At 38.5% G+C, this 21,914-nt stretch overlaps 1 protein-coding gene across 1 annotated transcript in view; it reads right to left on the reverse strand.

Moving 5' to 3' along the window:
- Nucleotides 1-8,494: 8,494 nt before the first annotated feature.
- Nucleotides 8,495-21,914, reverse strand: part of ELP4 (elongator acetyltransferase complex subunit 4) — a 142,365-nt gene continuing 128,945 nt past the window's right edge. The window contains exon 10 of the mRNA XM_058025972.1: nt 8,495-9,101. Within this exon, the coding sequence (XP_057881955.1) occupies nt 8,970-9,101 (132 nt within the window). The 3' untranslated portion in view covers nt 8,495-8,969. The remainder of the gene's footprint in view (nt 9,102-21,914) is intronic.

A 21,914-nucleotide genomic window follows, 5' to 3' on the forward strand; every position in this document is an offset into this window, starting at 1 on the left:
GATTTATTTGTAGGGGCAAGATTACAGTAGCAGACAATGACCCGGGACTGATAACACACTGCTTCCCCCAGGCTTTCCAGCCTTTTGGAAGTCCCATTTCACTCATGTTCAATGGCCAAAGGTGTCTGGCTTTTTTTATTTTTAACCTTGATTTTTTTCTGGTGTTACTGACTAAAATATATTATCTCCCTTTCCCTACTTAATTAATATGTGCAGCTTAGAGTTATGCTAAGGATTAAATTTGTTCCACTTTTCCACGGTAAAAACAGCACTACAAAAACTGAAAATGTGTGGTTCTTTTAGTCCCCCCCCCCCCCCCATCTGGGGGGGTGTAGGGTCTTCTTTTAAAATAACTCTTCTTTTGCAGCCCTGTTTTTGGTCAGAGTGTGATTGGTACCTACAGACACCCCAAACAACACCCTCCTCAATTGGAAATAGGGGAGGGAATTGGAATTATAGGTGTGGGCAGGGGGTCTGGGGTAGCTGCTTGGTCCCATTCCGAGGGAGAGAAGGCACTGTGGGAGTGTTTTTCTGGCTGAAGAGTGCAGGAAACCCCTAAAGCCCAGTGGCAGAGCCATGTTCCTGCTCTTTGGGTGGAAAACAAAGCACAGAATGTAGCTCCTTTTGGAGCTGGAGAACGATGTTAGGGAAGTCTCCCACATTATCATTCATCCTATGTTATCATTCAGTATTTCTTTGAGAAAACAGAGGCTGGAGGAAGCTGCACGAGGTGCACAGTAGTAAAACGAGAGCACAGTTTGGATAGGAGCCAGCTTGGCAGGTTCTTGCTTAAATTAATTCCTCCCCCAACATTCTCTTCTTAGCTGTGAAGAAAGAAAACCCCGGTGCATCAGCAGACAGTTAGGGTGGCTTACCCCAGGTAATTCACTACTCTGAGGTAGTTTGCAAAAGTGATCATGTGGAAGATGAGGGTGATTTCATAGGGTCTGCAGAAATGAAAGCCCAAAGCAGTGAAGGCATTTGATCAGACTGGTAATGTGTGCTGCTGATGTGCTGTAGATTTCCATGAGACCCCCAGCTGCCAGAACTCCTTCTCTGTCTTTGGAAGGTGATGGAACCCTCCAAGAAACCTGCTTTCCTTTGAGTTTTGGCCTCTGCTGTCCGTCCTTCAGCACACTGAGAATTTCAGGGCCTTCTGTGCTGCTCCCTTTCCCATCCTGGTTGTATCCCTGGTGAGAGAATGAAGATTTTGAAAATGTGTGTCTGATGCTGGTGGGCTGTGTGCTGGGGCTGCTGTGCCCCCACAAAGGACTGTGATACTGGTTTTGCTGGGCTGGTAGAGGCCTCTGGTGCTGGACCCTCACTGTTGCAGACATCTTTTATGAAAAATCCTTTCTTTAGGATTTTTCCTCCTGAGAAGCTGCGAGGTTTCAAGAACAAAATGTAAATATTGATTATCTGCTGCTGTAGAATGCAACAGGTGGATCTTTGATTGGCCCATGTAGGATGTTTCTAATTAAAGGCCAACCACAGCTTAGCTGGCTCAGACAGAGAGCATGAGACAGAGCTTTTGTCATTATTTTTTCTTATTCTATTCTTAGCTGGCTTTCTGATGAAATCCTTTCTTCCATTCTTTTAGTATAGTTTTAATGTAACATATATCATAAAATAATAAATCAAACCCTCTGAAACACGGAGTCAGATCCTCATCTCTTCCCTCAACCACAAACGCCTGTGAACACGGTCACACCTCACCACCTGGGCTGAACTGTAGGTGGCTCAGATGGTGAGCAGAGTGGTTGAGCTTTGTGCATCTCCTGTGGATCCCCGCTGCCTTCAGGTGCCTGACAGGAGCTGGAAGTTGCCTGGAAACTCCCAGCAGAGGTTGCAGTTGCCTCCAGGCACCTGACAGAGCTCACGTACTCCCCGGCAGCTAAAATGGGTGAGGGCTGCAAATTGCAGCTCTTCCTCTCCTGGGACACACAAGCTTTTCCAGCTGCACCAGAGAAGTTTGGAGATTCACAGATAACCTCCTTCAGGTCAGGCCTGCACCAATGGGTTTTGAGGAGTTTATGAACAGTTATTCCACAGAAATTACCTACAGGGCAACAGAAGGGCTCTGTTTTACAGGGAACTGCATGCAGCAGATAAACACGTTCCTCTTGTTACAATAAAGATGCTCATTTATAATGAGTGAAGAAAACATATATTTCTCTCTGTAACTGTGTATGGTCTACCCTTTAGATTTTTCTTGGCAAAGGTGGATTCATAATCAGTCTGTATTCTGCAGCTTTGTACTTCAAATACTGCAGGGGAGGGTTTATTTATTTTTAAAACGTCCCCTGTCAGACTGGATTAAGTAAAAACCCCATCATTTAAATTTTATACTTTTTTTTGCTTTCAAAGAAGCAAGTTGCCCACTTTTATTTCTCTGAACTTAAGACTGCTACTTAGCAAAGTAGATATTCAAACCCTTAAATTCTTTTATAAACTTTATTTTAAATTTAAATTTTATACTTTTTTAGATTTCATACTTTTTTTTTTTGCTTTCAAAGAAGCAAGTTGCCCACTTTGATTTCTCTGAACTTAAGTCAAGACTGCTACTTAGCAAAGTAGATATTCAAACCCTTAAATTCTTATTTAAACTTAGTTTTTGTTGGTTCTGATGATTTCCTGAACTGTGTTTCAATTCCTTTCTGTGAACTGCTGCTGGTTTGCACCTGTTTGGGCTAGTGTGTATTCAAAACTTCATTGAGACTTCTACAGTCAAGGACTGCAAAATAACTTCCCTGAAGTAATTGTGGCTCCATCCACCCTGCCTGTGCTTTAATCCTTTCCCCCTCTGTTTTGTTGGGACGAGTTCTATTTGCTTGTGCGAAGTTCACAATGATGTTTGAAGCTCCTCAGCCACGAACCTTGGTGATTTGGGATGAATCTCCTGGCTTTGAGATGGCTCCTGGGATGACTCCCACGCAGATGGACTCGCTGCTCCACTGTCTCCATGAGCGTGCTGTCAAAATCTTCTTTGTGCTGTCAAAATCTCCTTTGTGCTGTCAGAATCCTTCTCGCTCCAGTAATTTTCCAAAATTGCTGAACTATCCTGGACACAGGCTGGGAAGAACCACAAATGGGAATTTCATTGTGCTGGAGAATTATTCCAAGTGCTTTCCTCTTGGCTGAGGTTTATTTATCAGTGCTGTGCCCAGCTCGGGGCTCCTCAGACAAGGAGCAGATCCAGGAGAGGGTAACAAAGATGAGGAAGGGATGGAGCATCTCTTGTGAGGATGGACTGAGGGAGCTGGGCCTGTCCAGCCCCAGCAGATATGGCTGAGAGGGGAGGACCCTGCCCGTGTGTGCCAGGATTTGAAGGGAGCTGTTTTCCACGAGCAACAGCGCACAAGGCAACGGGCAGAAATTGGAACGTGCAGGAAACTCCAGCCGGACGTCAGGGAGACCTTCCTCCCTGCCTGGGGGATGAAGCACTGGAACAGGCTGTGGAGTGTCCCTCAGTGAGGTATTCCAGCTGGACACAGCCCAGTGCTCAGGGATGGCCCTGCTGTCCCCTCCAGCCTGACCCACCCTGTGTTCCTGTGGTCAGCTCACCTTTCCCAGGTGCCAGGCCATGCTGCTGGCAGGAGTTTCATCCCACAGCTGAGGAACCTTTGGGTCTGACACGTTCACCTGCTGGCTCCACGGAGATGTTGGACGTGCCCAGGAAGGAAAGGGATGCACTGACACTCCCCTGCTCAGGAATGAAGAGCTGCAGCTCCCAGCCGTGAGCTGGAGACAGTGGAGCTGGAACTGGTGTCAAGCCCTGCTGGAAGAATCCCTGTCCTGATTTAAAACGGGTCAGGAAGCCAAATTTGATTTGAAGTCATGCAGGTTTCATGATGCCCTGCACAATCAGCCCTGGCCTATGAGTGGAAGCTCTGACTTGATTTGCATTAAATAAATGCATTCTAAGAAATGCTGGGAAGTTTCATCCAAGCAATGCATTTTAAACAGCTTTCTCCACACAATATATCAAAATCTCAAAATGCAGGCACTGAAAACTGCTTGATTTCATACCTACATCAGATCCATTCACCCTTTCTGTTCTTCTCTGAGTCCAGCCCTGTGAAATTCCAGCAAGAGCTTTCTTTAGTTCTGCATGAACCTGACTTCGAAAGAAATATCTGAAAGTGCACCAAAATTCACCAATTTCAGGACTTTTAAGAGAATACCTCTGACACTCTGAGTGCTGAGAAGATTCTGAGGCTATGAACATTCAGACTCAAACTCTGCCAGCATAAAGACTTTTTTTTTTTTTTTTTTAATCTTGCTATATTTTGGGTTTTGCATTTATCTTCAATGCCAGAAGACATTAAAATACATTTTTAAAAATATCTAGAGGAATATGCAGTTAAAAATTCTCTAGATCTATCCTCTGGACCTTACCCTACCATGTTGCTCCTGGTCTATCACTGACTTCTCTGGGAGACTTTTCAGATCAAGTTCTGCAGGTCTATAAAATCCTCATGCAATAAAATGCTGAAAACATAAAAAGTATCTTTGTTTTGATATATACAGGAGGTCTGCAAATTAGTTTGATGCGGCTGATAACTTTTAAAATTGTTTAAAGGCAGAGGTTAAATAAGCAGCCAAATTTTCAGCAGATGCTCTGGGATGCTGGATGCCAAACAGCCCTGAAAGATCCATCTACTCAGGAGCTGAAATACATTTTTTTTCTCTTTTTCTTTTTTATTTTTTGCAAAAGAAAAAGATTCTAACATTTGCTTATATTAAATAGAACCTGGGAAAAAAAAAAGCTTGCTGGAATTTCTTCTTTCTTACCCCCTTGCCATTTTTTCCCTAAGAAGAAGAAGATTCACTTTCATTCTTTTCTTCTGCACAAGTACATTTATTATTGAATAAGCACTATCATGTGCTTAGTGTGATTAAAAAAAGAAATGCAGGCAGGTCCTGCACTCATGTAGCTCACAAGAGAAAATAGAAATCCCAAGAGATGGCATGGGGGAATTGGACTTGCTTCCACCATCTCTTAAAGGCATAAAAGCATCTTCTTTCCTATTTCTGTTGTGCTCTGTAGCTATGATGTTTCTCCAGCACAGACAAAAGAAGAAGAACACTTTAAATTTCTAATAGATGATCCTGTAGAAATACTTGTTTAATATATGTGAGTGTGTGTTTGAGTTTAGCTCTTGCAGCCCAGCCACATTTTTAATGGGATGTGTTACACCCTTGTGGTCTCAGAGAAACTTGATCAGCAGCTCACCTTCCAATACTGGCAAGGTGAAAGGTTATTTTATTTTTTAAGGCTTTTGCACTTTCCCAAAAGCTCTGTTTGGAACAGCATCACTACTTAATATTAAATTTAAATATTAAACAAGTTGTGTACTACCACAAAGGTATCAAATCTGGAGTAGCTGAATGCCCATTTCCAGGTGCTTGTAGCTACTGTTACACAAAATTGAATTCAGCTGCACCCTGGAAATTGCTTTTGAAATGTCTTTACAAACAGAGAAAAAGACTTCCGTACGATAATATTCTTCTCATTCTCCAAACACCTATATTTTGAAAACCTCAACACAACAGGAATTATAGAAAGAATTCTTATTTGACATATTAAAGGCACAACGTTTTAAATTTCATTACTGCTTTCTTGACTGTGTGTCACAATTTCTGTAAAGATCAGGTTCTTGTGCTGAATTGGGAACGTCTTCCCTGGGATGAATCCATTGTTTCCCTGCTGAGTTCAGTGGTTTCAGTTTCTAGCCTGCTAAAAAGTAGGAAGTTCTGCTTAAAAAAAAATCTGCAATAAACAAACCCCCCCTCATTCTGCAATCTCTGAGCAGGAGTGAGGATGGCACAGATTTCCCTCCAAGCCAGCAAGGGGCCTCTGGAGATGCCAAAAGGAGCTGGGAGCACATGGGCACAGCCTGGCACAGGAGGCTGTGCCCATTCTTCGATTACCTGAGCTGCTCCCCTTGCTTAAATATTTGCCTTCCAGTCAAGGGAAGACAGAACTGGAAAAGGATGGTTTGTACACAGGAGCCTGACAGGCACAGAGTGGCCATGGGCAAAAGGCACAGAAAATCACCAGGTGAACATTTCTCTCGGTTCCCAAGTCAAAATCACTGCCGCGATGACTGAAATCTGCATTTTATCCACACTCTATCCACAATTTACCTACACTTTATCTACCCTCTATCTACCCCATATTTACCCTCTATCTACCCCATATTTACCCTCTCTCTACCCCGTATCTACCCCAAATCTGGCCTCTCTCTGCCTGCTATCAGGCAGCACACCCAAAGCTCTGTCTCACCTCTCAGCTCGCTGGATTAGCCAAGTCACTCTCAGGTGTAGTTGTAACTGATAGAGGTGATTTTGGGAGAAAAGAAGAGACATTTTGCTCCATTGTGGGGAATGGACTTGTAGAAGATTTTAAAAAGTTGATTGGAAGTTTATATGGTTTTGAATATCTGTATATAAAAACTGAGATAAAGTGTATTAAGACAATACAATAGAGATGACATTGTGAAGAGAGAGATTAAACTAATTACATTTCTTATATCTCACCCTTCTATGAGACTAATAATAGAATGAAATCTTTTCAAACACCTCTCAGTTACCCCATCTTTATAAAACTAAAAATCTTCCAACACTCCATGTCCTTGCCTTAGGTAAACAACACTGCATTCTCTAACACTTTACAAAGCACATTTAGTGACTCAGAAAAAAACCCAAACTAATGCAGGTTTGTAGAAGGAGTTCCTTTTATTACTCAAACTGTTTGTCAGCTTTAACATTCCCCTGCTGAAGTTTTGGAAACTGAAGCCTTGCAGATGCACAGGGCACACATATAGGCAGATGCTCACTAACAATTATCAGGTAATATCTCAGCTAGAAATGAGACTGTGACTTTAATGATATTTTCTCCTCTGTATGTTAAGTCAATGACCTATTTAAATATGTTGGCAGCAATTTATATGCCTTGTGACTTTAGATTCCACAAAGAATATAAAGTGTGTTTTGTGTTATTTACATTAAAAAGACGTACAATGTAAAACTTCACCTTTGTTAAAAATCACTTTATCCTAAGTATTTAAATTATCTCATGCTTTCAAAAGGCACAATTACTTATCTAATGAGAACTTCCATTCAGTGTTACACATAATACAAAAAGAGAAAAAATGTTTGAGACATCAATGATAATATTTTAAATATGTTGGCATAGGAAAGCAGATGTCTTTTTTCTTCACCAAACTGACAGTTCAGTTCTGAAACTTTATTTTGAAAAGATTTAAAAAGGATTTGTGTCTTTTGAAATAAAAAATATAACAGGCATATCTAAAAAATATAGAAGAGAAAACCTGATTGTTACTACTAATGAAATAGCTGATGACAAAATAGTAGTCTTTTTGATTTTGATCACAAAAAATAAACTGGTAGTGACAGGATATGATGGATAGATTTGACATCCTGGCAAATCACTGTCATTGATTCAATTATTCTAATTCAGAATAAAAGCTGTATACAGTATGTGTTTATGCTACAGTGGAGTTTTTTAAGTGATTGACATTCATCATATTAGTTAGACAGTTTTAAAAGCTATGTCTTTGTTTTACACAGCGTTGTCAAGAAAAAAAATAAAGAAGAACCTGGATTGCAGAGGGGAAAAAAAAAAAAGCAAACCACTTCCCAAGTCTTGGTTTTCCAAACCCATCAAAATATGTTACCATTATTGCATCCTATTAACATGTTCTTTGAAGACTCAATTTCACTCCAGCCATGTAATACACTATTATAAAGACTAAATTTTGAAACTGTAATGCAATCTTACAGCTGGGTGGCTTGGAAGTTCTGCAGAGAAGAAGATATTACCTCTCAAAATGGAAGTCAGCCTCAGAAGAAAGAATGCAAACCACTTTAATTCCCAGGTCAGCTTTGCTTCACTGTTCCTTTGTTTGATGAGAGAGACACAGGGATACACAGAGAACAGTTAGGAGCTCACAAATTGTATATCTGAGGGTACAAAAGGCTGAATTACTTGTGTATTCTGCCCTGCTTTAGACCAGCTCTCTGTGACATCCTTCCCCCAGCTCCAATGCACTCTTCTGGTTTCCCAGCATTAATGTAGCTGTCGGTTTGAATTTCCATCTTGAATTATGTCTGTTGACATAATTTCATAGTGCTGACTTCAATTGTTTAGGATTACTGTTTTGAACTACATAAGGAAACCAATTCTTTCCTCTCTGGTTAGGAAATTCCATTCAAGTGCATTTTAGTCCATGTAGTAAGCCATAAGGCAAAGTAATTATCTATAATATATTCTGATTTAAACACCCCCATCCTCAATTACAGGCCTATTAGAATAAAAACTATCTTACGTATTATAAATTTATTATTACATATTTAATAAAATGAGGTAGGGATTTCCTGAAATTTAAGAATGGTGTTTCAATTACAGAAATGCATGTTTTTAAAAATGTGTAGTTTGCTGTTTGAATAACACATGACAACGAATTGCTTAGTTCCATTCCTTTATTTCAATAAGTTCCATTCCTTTATTTCAATAAACACATTATTCATACAAAATATTATATGTAACTATATAAAAAATCCTTTTGGGAAAAACATCCCTTTATTTTTAATGTAAAAAAAAAATTGAAAGGGTAATTGCAATTTTTGTATTTTAAGTAAAGGAACAAAATATTACCTGCTTCCAATGGAGCAGAACAATGGCAGGACCCAACAGAAAAAAAGATTTAACAAAAAGCAAAACCCAAATGAGACCAAATTTAGTACAAAGAAAGAGAACACACACATACACAAAAAAAAAAAAAAAAAAAGAAAAAAAAAGGAAAAAAAGGAAGGCCTCATATGATAACACATATTTTTAAAGACTGCTGGGTCAAATCATTAAGAAAAATATTTATATAAGTCATTAACACTCCTAATGAGGGTGTCAGCTGAACGTGAGCGAGGCTGCTAAGCAGAAACCACTAGAAGTCCAGGTGCTGCTTGCCGATGGCCATGGCGCCGCATCCTGAGCTCAGCAGTTTGGCGGATCCTGCCAGCTCCTGTTTGCTCGTGCGGCTCACTGTGTCTGACAAGTCTGGAGGCAAATGCAGCCGCTGTGGCAGGAGGGTTTCAGGAGGGGAGAGAGAGGGAGGAAAGACAGGAAAACATGGAGAGAAAAAAATAATAAAAAAAAAAAAAGATGAATTCGTTTCGCGTGGTGCATTTGGAAATGTCGTCTTTTCCCCGGCTGATCTGTGTTTACTCACACAAATAAAGCACTTCCCCAACACTCTTCTAGACTCACCTACCATAATATTATTCTCACGTTCCAAAATACTTCTGTTTTGAAAACCTCAGCACAACAGGAATGATACGAAGGATTTATATTTGACATGTTAAAGGCACAACGTTTTAAATCTCATTGCTGCTTTTTTGACCATGTGTCACAGTTTCTGTAAAGACCAGGTTTGTGTTTTCAGTACATTGGATTCTCTAAATTGGAATGGATTTTTTTCCTTATGAAAATTTCCTAAACAACATATAAATTTGCTCAAGGTATTTAAATACATCTATGGGCATTTTCCCCTTTAAAAACCAGTGTTGCATCTGCATGTCAACATCTACACCGAGTTATATTTCCTAAGCAAAACACAAATTTTCTCAAGGTATTTAAATACATCTATGGGCATTTTCCCCTTTAAAAACCTTCACCTTTAAAAACCTTTCCCCTTTAAAAACCAGTGTTTCATCTGCATGTCAACCCCTACACCAAATTATTTGATTTCTATAGCCCTGCAGTGTAAGTAGAGTTTTATTTTTAATATGCACACATGGTGACAAGAGTCTGAAACTAAATTATATGATGATCAAAAGATGCAGAGGGCTCACCCTGGTTGCACATTATTCTGCTGCATGTTTCCTCCTCATATTCTACTGATAGTGGCTAATAAAACCAAGCAGTGACAGTGGCTGCATTTGTAGAAGGCAATCATACATGTTAATCAAAGCCTGCCCTCCCCAGTGAGTTGTAGGAACATTAAATCCAGTTTACAGATGGGGAAACAGAGACAGAGGTTACATGGCTGCCCACAAACACACGGTCCTTGCACAATAAACCTTATTTTTCAGCTATGAAAAAAAATATTTCCACCCTCCCTCTGAGGGAGATGTAGAAAAGACATGACATTACCATTTAGCTTTTGTAAAGGGAGGTGAAAATTAATGTAAAACTGAGGCTTTACTTGCTTAATGACTGGCTTGCTTTTGGACCCAGGCTGGGTCAGATGAGACAGTTGAGCATCTTCTGCACAGTGCAATAATTTATGAAATTGGTATCATGGAAGGAGCATATTTCTTGAAAGATTTAGTAGGTAAAGGCTAAATTGGGTGGTTCCTTTAAAATGCACTCGCTTCTGAAGGGAACAGGAGAACAGCAGTGGCTACAAAACTGAATTAGGAAGCTCTGTGGACTGTCCTTATTCTCAACTTTGCCACATTTTTGCTTTTATCACACCTAAACACAGCTTCCCTTTCTTCAATATTTCTGGAACTTCTGTAACATAAGAATTAGATTAAAAAGCATAGGAAATCTCTGAATTTTCAGTGAGCTGACTGCAGAATTCCTCACTGGCTCTGAGACTGGGCAGCTGGGTGTAGCCTGAGAGATGCTCCCAAGGGCTTCCCACCGCTGGCCACTCCTGGCCGTGGGCAGCACTGGGAGAAGAACTGTGCTGTTATTTTCTCCAAGGGAAGGAAATGCAGAAAATAATGCATGAGGAGCAGGAAAGCCTGTGTGCAGGGTGAGATGCCACAACCCAGTGCTGGAATAGGAGAGAGGTGTGCATTTACTGGCAGCATTTTGCCTGAGAAGCGCAACCCGCACACCTGTAAATACCACACAGCTACTGCAGCTCTGAATTTGAGCTGCACTAAACCAGCGCTGTGGCAGAGAACCCTTCACCCACAGCTCTCCCCTTACTCCAAGGCAAGTTAAACCTGGCTGTGGCTGATGGTGCTGCCTCATTTTTGCCTCCATCACACACAGGGCACGAGCCTTTCTCCTCTGGCTGCTGAGCAAAAGGTGTGCTGGGGAAAGCCACGTGGATGCTGTGCGAGGCGATGGGAGCGCTGCAAAGCAGAGAAGGAGAAGCTGGGAAGTACAGGGAAGCACTTGGAAGATCTCTCAATCACATTTTCTTCCCAAAAAAGTGCACAGTACTTTGCTGTGGGCAGGGGGACGTGGTGGGTGGAGAGACAAGTGAAGGAATCCAACCTTCCTCCATCCCCTGCTGGCATCTCTGTAACAAGGAGCAAACAGAACCAAGGCCCAGCAAACTCATCTCACTCAGACACTAAATATCCCTGACTAAATATCACAGACAGGGAACCACTGCAAAACCTGCCATGCTGCACTGGACTTCAAAGTGGGGCAGAAAACAAAAAAATCTTTCATGTAAACGCTGTGTTCATTTGCTACATTTATTCTAAAATAAATATATAATTTTAGAATATATGCTACTATATTTTAAATATAAACAAATATATTCTTTTAGAATATATACTACTATAATAGTATATAAATAATATATAAATAAATATACTTTTATAATATATACAATTATATTAGTGTATATATACAATTATTATAATAACTATATATACAATAATTATATTATATACTATATACTATGTACTATATACTATATAGTATATACTATATACTGTATAAAATATAATATATAATATACTATATACTATATAATATATATTATATATTTATATACAATAATCTATACAATATATGTAATTATAATATATATAATTATTATATATGCAATTTTATAATATATACTACCATAATAGTGTATATATATACCATTATTATAATATTTAGAATTTATATAATTATATATATAATATATACAATATATGTAATTATATATATGTATAATTATTAAATTATATATATACCTTTATAATATATACTACTATAATAGTATATATATACACCATTATTATAATATATATAATGGATATAATTATATATATTATATACAATATATGTAATTTTATATAATTTTTATATATATACACTTTCATAATATATACTACTATAATAGTATATATATAAAAGTATACTTTTAAAATATATACTGCTATAATACTACATTTTCAATATAGATAAAGGTAAATAAATAAATATATACTTTTAGAATATATACTGCTATAATACTGTCTATTTCAGAAAATAGACAGAAGAATGTCTGCAAAATTGCAAAGATTTAGATGGGAAAGTAAAAAATTCAAGATCCTTAGATTGGATGTTGGGAGTGAGTTTTTTACAGGTGTATTTGTTATGATACAGAATTTCATTACACAGGCCTTATTCTCTCCTTCCTCATCTTCTTCAGTGAGGAGGATGCACAGTGCTCATTTAGGGATTGGCTATTCCTTTAGTGACTGGCTAGCCAGTATTTTATTTTCTTGTCACTGTTTACTCTGAGCTTTTCTGACATATTTATTGTGCACTATTCAAACCTTGTTCTGCAGACAGAATGGCTTTTCAATAGCACATGTCAGTATATAGCACTTGAATGCTTCACAAATACCAACTGTGTTATTTTCCTGATATTCTTGGGAGAGAAGGCAGCAAAGTTACCTCCATTTTAGAGGCAGGGAATTGAGGCACATGAAACACATGGCAAAAGGTATCTACTAATTTCAGAGACAGAACCTCAGTTAGGACTTGCTTTCCCAGAATGTTTAGCAGTTTACAGAATTCCACATGTTCAAATGCTAACTTCATCTGCAGCTGGGTGCTTAGTATTTCTCCAAGAATCCCCAAGACAGGCACTCAGAAAGCAAGAGACACAAAATAAAAGTATTGAAACAAAAATGCTGTGTTGAAGCAACATGATCACACAGAAGTTCAGTGCTATTGGCAGAGACACACACCATACCTTCCATGTTTTAATTATGAGACCATTCCTCCTGTAATCCTTTCCTCTACAATCCATCGCTCTACAATCCCAACTTCCAAACATTATTAAAAAATTGCTGGTTCTCCAGGAGGCACATTTCACTGCCTACACCGCATTCATCCTTAGAGCAGACCTATTTTGAACAACAAACCACAGAGTCCTTTGAAAACAGCTGAATATTATCTTGTCTTTAAGATCAGAATCACTGGACACACATGTTCTCTGTGAACAAAGCCTGCACAGATATTTCAAAATATCATTCCGTACGTTTTCTGAGTGGAGAAGTTTTCTGTGTGGATAAATTTTCTGTGCAGAGGAATTTTCTATGTGGAGAAATTTTTTGTACGCCCATATACAGGGCTGAAAATAATCCTAATATATTAACACCATTTAAAAATATTGTATATGTTAAGCCACAGACAAAGAGGAAATGCATTGCATGGTAGTGTACAGACATCTACAGGTAAAGCAGCTGGCCTTTGTTTTTGGTACCAATAGGGACATTTTGGTCACTTGGGCTAAGGCAGTAAGTGATGGTATGAACAGGCTGTGATCTTTCTGGGACACCAGCACCACATTTCCACAGATATTTGCTGACCACAGAGAAACAATCCCATTTAAAGCCCCAGCTAAACACAAAATGTGTTCTGCTGGACAGACCTCTCTGCTATTTCTGAGGCTCTGACCCCCATCCCGCTCAAGCTCTCTTTCTCTGATCAGCCTGGTAAGAAGCAGGATCATTGTGCTCACATTGGCAATCCCAATCCTTGCCCAGGCTTTCCATCCCACAACTGCTTTTCATGCCAAAAATGTCCCTTCTCTGGTTATCTGCAGTCCCCAGGCTCAGCTTTCTGCACCCAAGCTCTTCATTCCTGTCCCTGACATCCCTGCATTTTTCCTGCCTCTGTTTCCAGCTGCTTTTCCTAGGTTCAAACTCAGCACCAGGCTCCTCTTCCTTGCCCTCCTTGCGCTCACAAATACTAGCTTTGTTATTTTTCTAATATTCTTGGGAGAGAAGGCAGCAAAGTTACCTCCATTTCAGAGACAGGGAGTTGAAGCACATAAAACACATGGCAAAAGGTATCTCCCAATTTCAGAAACAGAATCTGAGGCTGTTAGGACTTGCTTTTCCAGATTTAACAATTTTTAATTTAATTTGTTTAACAAATTTAATTTAATTTGTTTAATTTAATTCAATTTGTTTAACAATCCCCTGGTTTGTTCTCCTCCTCCTCTTCTCACCCATTCTGGATGTGTCCTCCCCATTCCTGCTTCCTGCCCCTCTCCCCAGCCCAAAATGTGGGCACAGCTCCCCTGCTCCTAAAAGCAGATAAACACCTGCAGAAGAATCAATTTCTATGCACTGACTGTGCCAAACAGGTGGGTTTTCACAGGACAGCAAAAACCCATTCATGGCCTAAATGCTAAACATAAAATTAGTTTAAATAATTTAACATTTTTACTGAAATATTCCAGAACCACAAAACTTCATGTAGTTGAGAGCAGGCTGACAGGGCAACAGTATTTTAAGGCAAAATGTCATCATGTAAAAGCACAAGTAAATGCACAAGTGAAAATAGGATCCTACAATCACTCTCCTTGGAATAACTTAGAGAGAAAGGTAAAGGCAAGTGAAATACTAGGGCATTTATCAATTTATCAAAGGGAAGGAAAGTTTATGAGTGAAATATTAGGATATTTATCAATTTATCAAAGGAAAGGAAAATTTAACAGTGAAATACTAGGGTATTTATCAGTTTATCAAAGGAAAGTAGAGTTTATCAATGAAATACTGTTTATCGGTTTATCAAAGGAAAGGAAAGTTTATGAGGGAAATACTAGGGTATATATCAGTTTATCAAAGGAAAGTTTATTAGTGAAATATTAGGATATTTATCAGTTTATAAAAGGAAAATAAAGTTTCTCAATGAAATAGTAGGGTATTTATCAGTTTATCAAAGGGAAGTAAAGTTTATCAGTGAAATACTGGGGTATTTATCAGTTTATCAAAAGAAGGCAAACTTTATCAATAAGATACTAGGGTGTTTGTCAATTTATCAAAGGAAAGTTTATCAATAAAATAGTAGGGTATTTATCAGTTTATCAAAGGAAAGTAAAGTTTATCAATGAAATATTAGGGTATTTATCAATTTATAAAAGGAAAAGAAAGTTTATCAGTGAAATACTAGAGTATTTGTCAGTTTATCAAGGGAAAGGAAAGTTTGTCAGTGAAATACTAGGGTGTTTATCAATTTATAAAAGGAAAATAAAGTTTATCAATTAAATACTAGGGTATTTATCAGTTTATCACTTTATCAGTGAAATATTAGGGAATGCTGGAGTAAACTTCCTTTGTGCAAAGTTAATTGTGTACCTGCATTCTTGCAGCATGTTTAATGACATGATCACACAATATTTTCACCCACAGAGGCTGCCAGGAAGGTTTCAATTTGGCATCTTCAGAATCAGACTCTAAATTTTCCTTCGGTGGCTGAAGAAAAAGGAAAAGAAGGAGCAGGGCACAGCTGGGGAAGGGGCTTGGTGGGAGTTTGGTGCTGTTTTGGGCACTCAGGAAGGCTTTGCAGGGTAGGAACAATTACACTGAAGCCAGCTAAGCACACAGCTTTAGGGCATGCATTACCTAAGGAAAACAGTTTAGACAAAACTTATGACATACTTTGTGTCTGCTCCTCCCTCTGCCTGAAGAAAACTTCTAATTACTTTATTTGTTCTCAACAGGGGGGGAAAAAAAAAAGGCAGAAATGGAAGATGAGATGATGTTAAAGGACAGCTCAGAAGGGACACAGTGAGTCCAGTCCCAGCACAGAGGACCAAATACTCACTGATGGGTTTCTGGGATGCAAAGATTCACATCATGGCTATTCAAGGAACTTCCAGTGGGCTGCTATGTTAGGTTTATTTATTAATTACATAGTATTTATTATTTGTTATTTATTTTATTGTTAAATTATTAATTAAATAATTATTTATTTATTAAAGAAATATTATTATTAGATAATAAATAACATTTATAATAATATGCATATCTTAATATATAATAAATATATACTATTTAATATTTAATACATAATAAATATATAATATATAATATTATATACGATAAATATACTAGATATTATATATGATATATGAGATATGATACGATATACTATATATTATAGTATATATAAGAAATATACTTATAAATATATTTATTATATAATAATATTTAGGTAATTAATTGGAGCAATTCATTTTACTAATGTAATTTTATTTAAAATATTATTTCTCAAATAATATTTATTTATCATTAAAAAACTCCTATTATACAAAAATACCAGTGAGTGGTTTTGTCAGTGTATCCTACTTTTTCAAGGGGATTGTTTTAGGGAGGGCTACAAAAATCACATATTCTGCAAAATGCTTTAAGCAATGGAGAATACAACAATTTTTTAGCAACCATGTGATAAGTAGGTATATGTGATAAGCAGATATATGTGTATTGGCACAAATCTAAAACCCAAGTAATTCTGTATATTACTCTAAAATAATTATTATATTTTCATACCTATTTTAAGTGTAATACTGTAGCAAAAAACCCCCAAAAAGTTGCAAAATCAGTTGCAAAACCACTGAATCTCATTAAAAATGAGGTGATAGTTTGTCCTTAATTTGATTCATATTGAAGTAATTTCCCTGTAGTCAACCTTGTGACTCCGTTAACAGTTACACGAAGCTTTAACAGCTGGGCCCAAACTTCCCAAAAATCTTTACAATTCATTTCCTTGGATCTTTGACCAAAAAAAAAAACCAAAACAAAATAACAAAAAAGGAAAAAGAAGAGCAGCTTATTAGTGCAGTATGGCTGCAGGCCTGCCTTGGGGCAGGAGATGGGTTAATGACCTCTCCAGATCCCTTCCACTCCCATTTGCTACAACTCCATGAAGACTGGAGTCACCAAAGCCGAAGGGATTTGGTTCAGGGGGAAGAGGGGGGTGGGGAGAAGAATTTTAGGAATGCTGGGAAAATGAAAGATGCAGACTCTTAGTTGGGGAGCTTTGCATCCCACTTACTTCTCTTGGAAGCAGAACTCTCCCCATCCCACAAAGCCCCCACAAGAGAGATGTTTTACATGATGTTTTCCCCCTTCATGTCTATTTATTGTCAGCTATTAGTAGTAATTTCTACCTTTGGGCTTAATGTAAACACAAAGGTGTGCAGGTACAAGACTAAATTTCTTCTAGAGAGAAAGGTTTTTCTCAGATATTTGACATGGAGGTTACTGCAAGTTTTGGCTTCTTCTCTTGCCAAGCTTGAGGGGCACCAGATATCTGTATTCTGATGAAATTAATTCTCTTTTATATGATATGTGGTCTACTGGAGTGATACATCACTTATACTGACATAACTTTGTAATTACTTACATGCCAAAACACCGTAATGAAAATATACCAAAATTTCATTATAACTTCTGAGTTAATGGAAGTTCACTTCTCAAAAATGACTGAACAATAAGCACTTGGCCACTGAAGACATTAACAGGAACAGAAAAGTCATTCCAACTGGCCTAGGCCTGTGTCAGGCAGAAATCATATGGCTGCTGTCAAATTTGTCTCACAAATAATGATGGGGTCTTACAACCAACAACATTTATCTTGTGGAGAGAATGGAGCCAAACTGTTCTCTCACAGCTGCATTTCAGTCTCACACAAACTCTTCTTAAACCATTCACTGTGAATCTTTCAGGTTCATGTTACAATTGGCTGCGTATTTTAACAAATTCAGGAGATAAAACAGTCGGTAGCTATTTTTCTGTATAATGGACACGAACTCAGCTTCTTCCTGTTCTGCTATATTCATTGACACTACATCACTGTTTTTAGATCACAGGGATTTTCTAAACTACATTTTCTAAATTTGCATTTCTACATTTTCTAAACTGGCCTTAAAGAACATGAGACTTGACTTTTAGAAAGAGCATTCTAAAATTTTTCTACATTTTAGGTAACTGTGCTTGGCTTATAATTAACAACCATATCAATTAATGTTAAAACTCATGTTAAAATAACATCTACCATATGCAAGTCCTATTTATTTAATTTTTTTTTAGGTTGCAGCACAACCCAAGCCATCATGGTGTTAACTATTGCTAACATCAGGTGTTGAGAGAAGGCTTCCAGTAAGAATAACTGAGAAATAAACTTCTAGCTGTATAAGTCTGTCTGCTAAAGGATAGATAGCACTACTGAGAACATTGGAACACAATTCTAAAACTCCTGTTTTCCCCCCACTTAGAGAATGTAAAATAAAACCAGGACAGTTCTGACTTTCACTTCATTTACAGAACACCCATTAGTGTGGGTTTCCAATAGCACAAACAGATTGTTTGAACAGCATTTTTAAAGACACATGGCAAAATTAAAAGCCATTAATAAATCTACTTCCTTTAATTATATATTTTGCAAAAATCCATTTAACATTTCAGAACACTGATACACTTTTCAGTGTATCATCTTTACAAAAGGGATATGATAATATCCAGGAGAATTCACTTAAAACTCTGCTGATTTGTTTGGATGTGCCACATGGTCCTGTTTCTGTTTTCTGACCAGAAATCTGGATTCCTGAGTCGGAATTTAAAGCTTGGTTTTATAACACTGGCTGCTGTTCAGAGATATTTGTACCAATACAATTCAATTCTGTACATGTTTGTGTAAAAATGCATCCCTGGGGTATTCTGGGTGGCTGAAGAAGTTCCAGTTGCAGAGTGGGTAGAGATGGGTGGGTTTATGGATGTGCAGCTCCAGCCATTATTTTCAGTGTCAGGAAAGTGAAGTACAGACAATGAGTCCAAACAAACTCATTCCAAAGAAAAATTCCAACACGTGGATTTGTTACATGTGAAGGGACTCAAGTGGAAGATAAAAATACAGCTCCTTTATGCTCTTGCTGTGGTCTCTGGATCATGAAGAAGTTTACAAGAAGGGCTGGATCCATCAGGAATGGTTATAGGCTGCCCAAGGACTGCAGGTGTTCAACTGCTTGTCTGATCCATAATTCAAAGAAACCTGTGGTAATCTCACAAGCAGAACTGGACTAAATACTTACACAGCACACTATAGTAATGTTGATACAGCTCTTATCAGGCACAAATGGAAAGAATGTCTCTGCCTTGAAGAGTTTATGGTCTGAATGCACAAAAGGGGTAAAAAGGAAAACAACAAAATATCAAGGCAGATGGAAAAATGTAGTGATTTATAAATATTGTATTAATGCTTTATTAAAGGGTTTTATTTTTTTCCTTCTAACTGAAAAAGTAATGTTCAGAAAGGTGAGTGAAAGAGAACAGCCATAGGGAAAGAAATGAAGTGACAAAGATGGAGTGAAGAAAGGGAAAGATGGAAGGCAGGAGTTGATATAATCTAGTTACATAATCTAGGCATGAGATTGAGAATATATTGTTGAGATTGGAATATACTACCTAAATCCTGAAAGGAAACACTGTTCTAAATTCAAGCAGCAGCTCATGAGTCTGATGGCATCATCTGTGTGTCCAAAGCAAGGGCATTTCTCCTGTGGATGTGTTCCTTTTGCTGAACATCTCCCTGCGCTTACGTAAGAGCAGTGATGCAAGGCTGGGTGATTCCAGGGCTCTCAGGACAGCCCAGGTGGGTGCTGATGTTCATGTCACATCCTCTTCCCTGATGGATTCACTCAACCTAATTGCAGCTGTCTACAAGTCAGCCACTCAGCCTAACTCACATTATAAACCAGGGAGGGATGAATACTCCTTGAAAGTGCTTGTCCATATCTGCTGATTATTCAGGAAACCTGATGACTCCCTCAAACCAAACTCTTACCTCCCAGCCTGAAAGGTCAAGGGGAGGAATTCAGTCCCACAACTCTGTGAAGCTTCTCATTGAGTCAGTGCCTGCAGTGTGTCTGCTCCCTCTCCGAATGGCACTGCAGCCTGCCACGGAGCACAGATTTCCTGTCACACCACAGATGGCTCACTGGAAACGCTCCAGAGCTGCTGGTGATGCCCACGATGCTCTACAGCAACTTGAGGCTCTCTACTGGGAAAGCTTGAGGAGTGTTCGGGGCACTGTGTGTACAAACAAAAGCTGAGGATGTGGGCAGGAGGGAGAAACAGCACTCAGAGCAGAAGCATCTGTTCCTCTGTTCCAGGATTACAGTGTTAATGTCACCCTCAGAAATTTCAGCTAGATTGAAAACCTCCGCAAATGTTTGAGTTTGCATCCAAAACTATCTGGTAAAGTTCACTGTAATTTACCAGGCTCCTGTCACCTTTCAGAAATCTCATTAACACCCTTGTGCAACTACACCAAATAAGTGATCAAATGTATTCTGCCTCGATAAAATCACCCAGCTCACAGAAACCCTTCACAGAAAGGTTCTGCTCCAAGACAGCCAAACCACACTGGCAAGTCTCCATTGCAAGTGCATTTCAATGGTGCTTTGCCAACTCAAAAAGCAAATGTTAGCTGGGGAGGGGCGGGTGGGGGTTATTGTTTTATAGCAGGAACAGCCCTGTGCTGCATATTTACTTTTTAAAGTCAGCTGGAATTACAAGTTTTCCCTTGCTCGGCAGCCCAGCAGGGCTGGGAAGCATTTCTGGGCACTCAGACCTGGAGCACAGGCTGCCCACAGGGAGGATTCCCTGCCCCTGCTCCCTCCTCCAGACACCAGGGCTTGCTCCTCAGCTTGCTGCAGAAACATATTGCACCACCAGAACACAACAATTATCACATTTGTAAAGCTTCAGGGATAGGAACAATTTAATAGCTTTTTGAAGCAAGCTAATTTTCTGGAGCTTTTTTTTTTTTTCCCCCATTATTTTGCTTTTCATGCATAGACAAGCTCTTCTTTGCTACAGGTATTTTTCTGGGTCTGCTTTGCAGGATTATTATGAGTGGAGGAACACAAATTATTCAATCACTTGAAAACAGCGAGAGAGAGAAGTGAAAAAGGGCTATGTAAGTGCAAACTACTGCTACTAACCTCTGTTTTAAAAAGATAAGAATACATTTAGAAAGCAATATATTAGAAAGATAAAAGTATTGCTGGTTTACAAAACTCTGCACATTTGCAAACAGATGACCAGTCTATTTTTGCAGATTTTCATAAGATAGAAACTTCAGCTCTGCAGTGGCAAATGCCACGCACGGGGAGATACTGCATGCAGTGGCAAAAAGCAGGCCAGAAGAGGAGAAAAAAAAAGGTATTTCTGCTATCATGGAACTGCCACTGAATGATGTTCAGTTCCTGCAACTCCCAGGTAAGGATGCAGACATTACATAATTCATTTTCCAATATCTCTGCAGCGCTAATCCCTCGTGACTCAGAGCTACACTTACAAACTCCAGGTAACAAAGCCTTTTGTGGTGTTGCTTCCAAATAATATTTGGACTTCAGAAACCCCTGAAGTGTAATTTGACCTCTGTAATATTGGCTCAACCCGTTTTTATTCAGTGATTGATATTACTTATTAAACAGAGAGAAAAATTGCATTGGTGAGCAAGCAGTCATTCTGCCCACCATTTGGGAAACTCATGCTTTTAAGGAACTTTAAACACAGAATGAGAAGGGGAAAGGTTAAAAGACAGGTCACACTAATTTCTTTTTAAACAACTCTGCTTCAGACAGTAGGTCTCAGTGTGAATGAAAACAAATATATTAAATATGAATGACAGAAACTGGTATCACATTAAATGCAAGACTTTTATGACTAATTTTTGATTAAAATAAACATTGCTATTTATCAGAAAGTTAGGGGGAGGGTTGAACATTTGAGCTGATTCCTACATCAAAAATGTGTTTTGTAGAGAAACTATATGTCAAATTATAGCTATTTGCTTTCAGTTATTTCATTTTGTACTTTTCATATGCCAGTATTTTTTTCATTTCGCCTCTTTATTCTGTATT

This window comes from Melospiza georgiana, chromosome 6 (assembly GCF_028018845.1).
Source record: "Melospiza georgiana isolate bMelGeo1 chromosome 6, bMelGeo1.pri, whole genome shotgun sequence".
Lineage (NCBI taxonomy): Eukaryota > Metazoa > Chordata > Aves > Passeriformes > Passerellidae > Melospiza > Melospiza georgiana.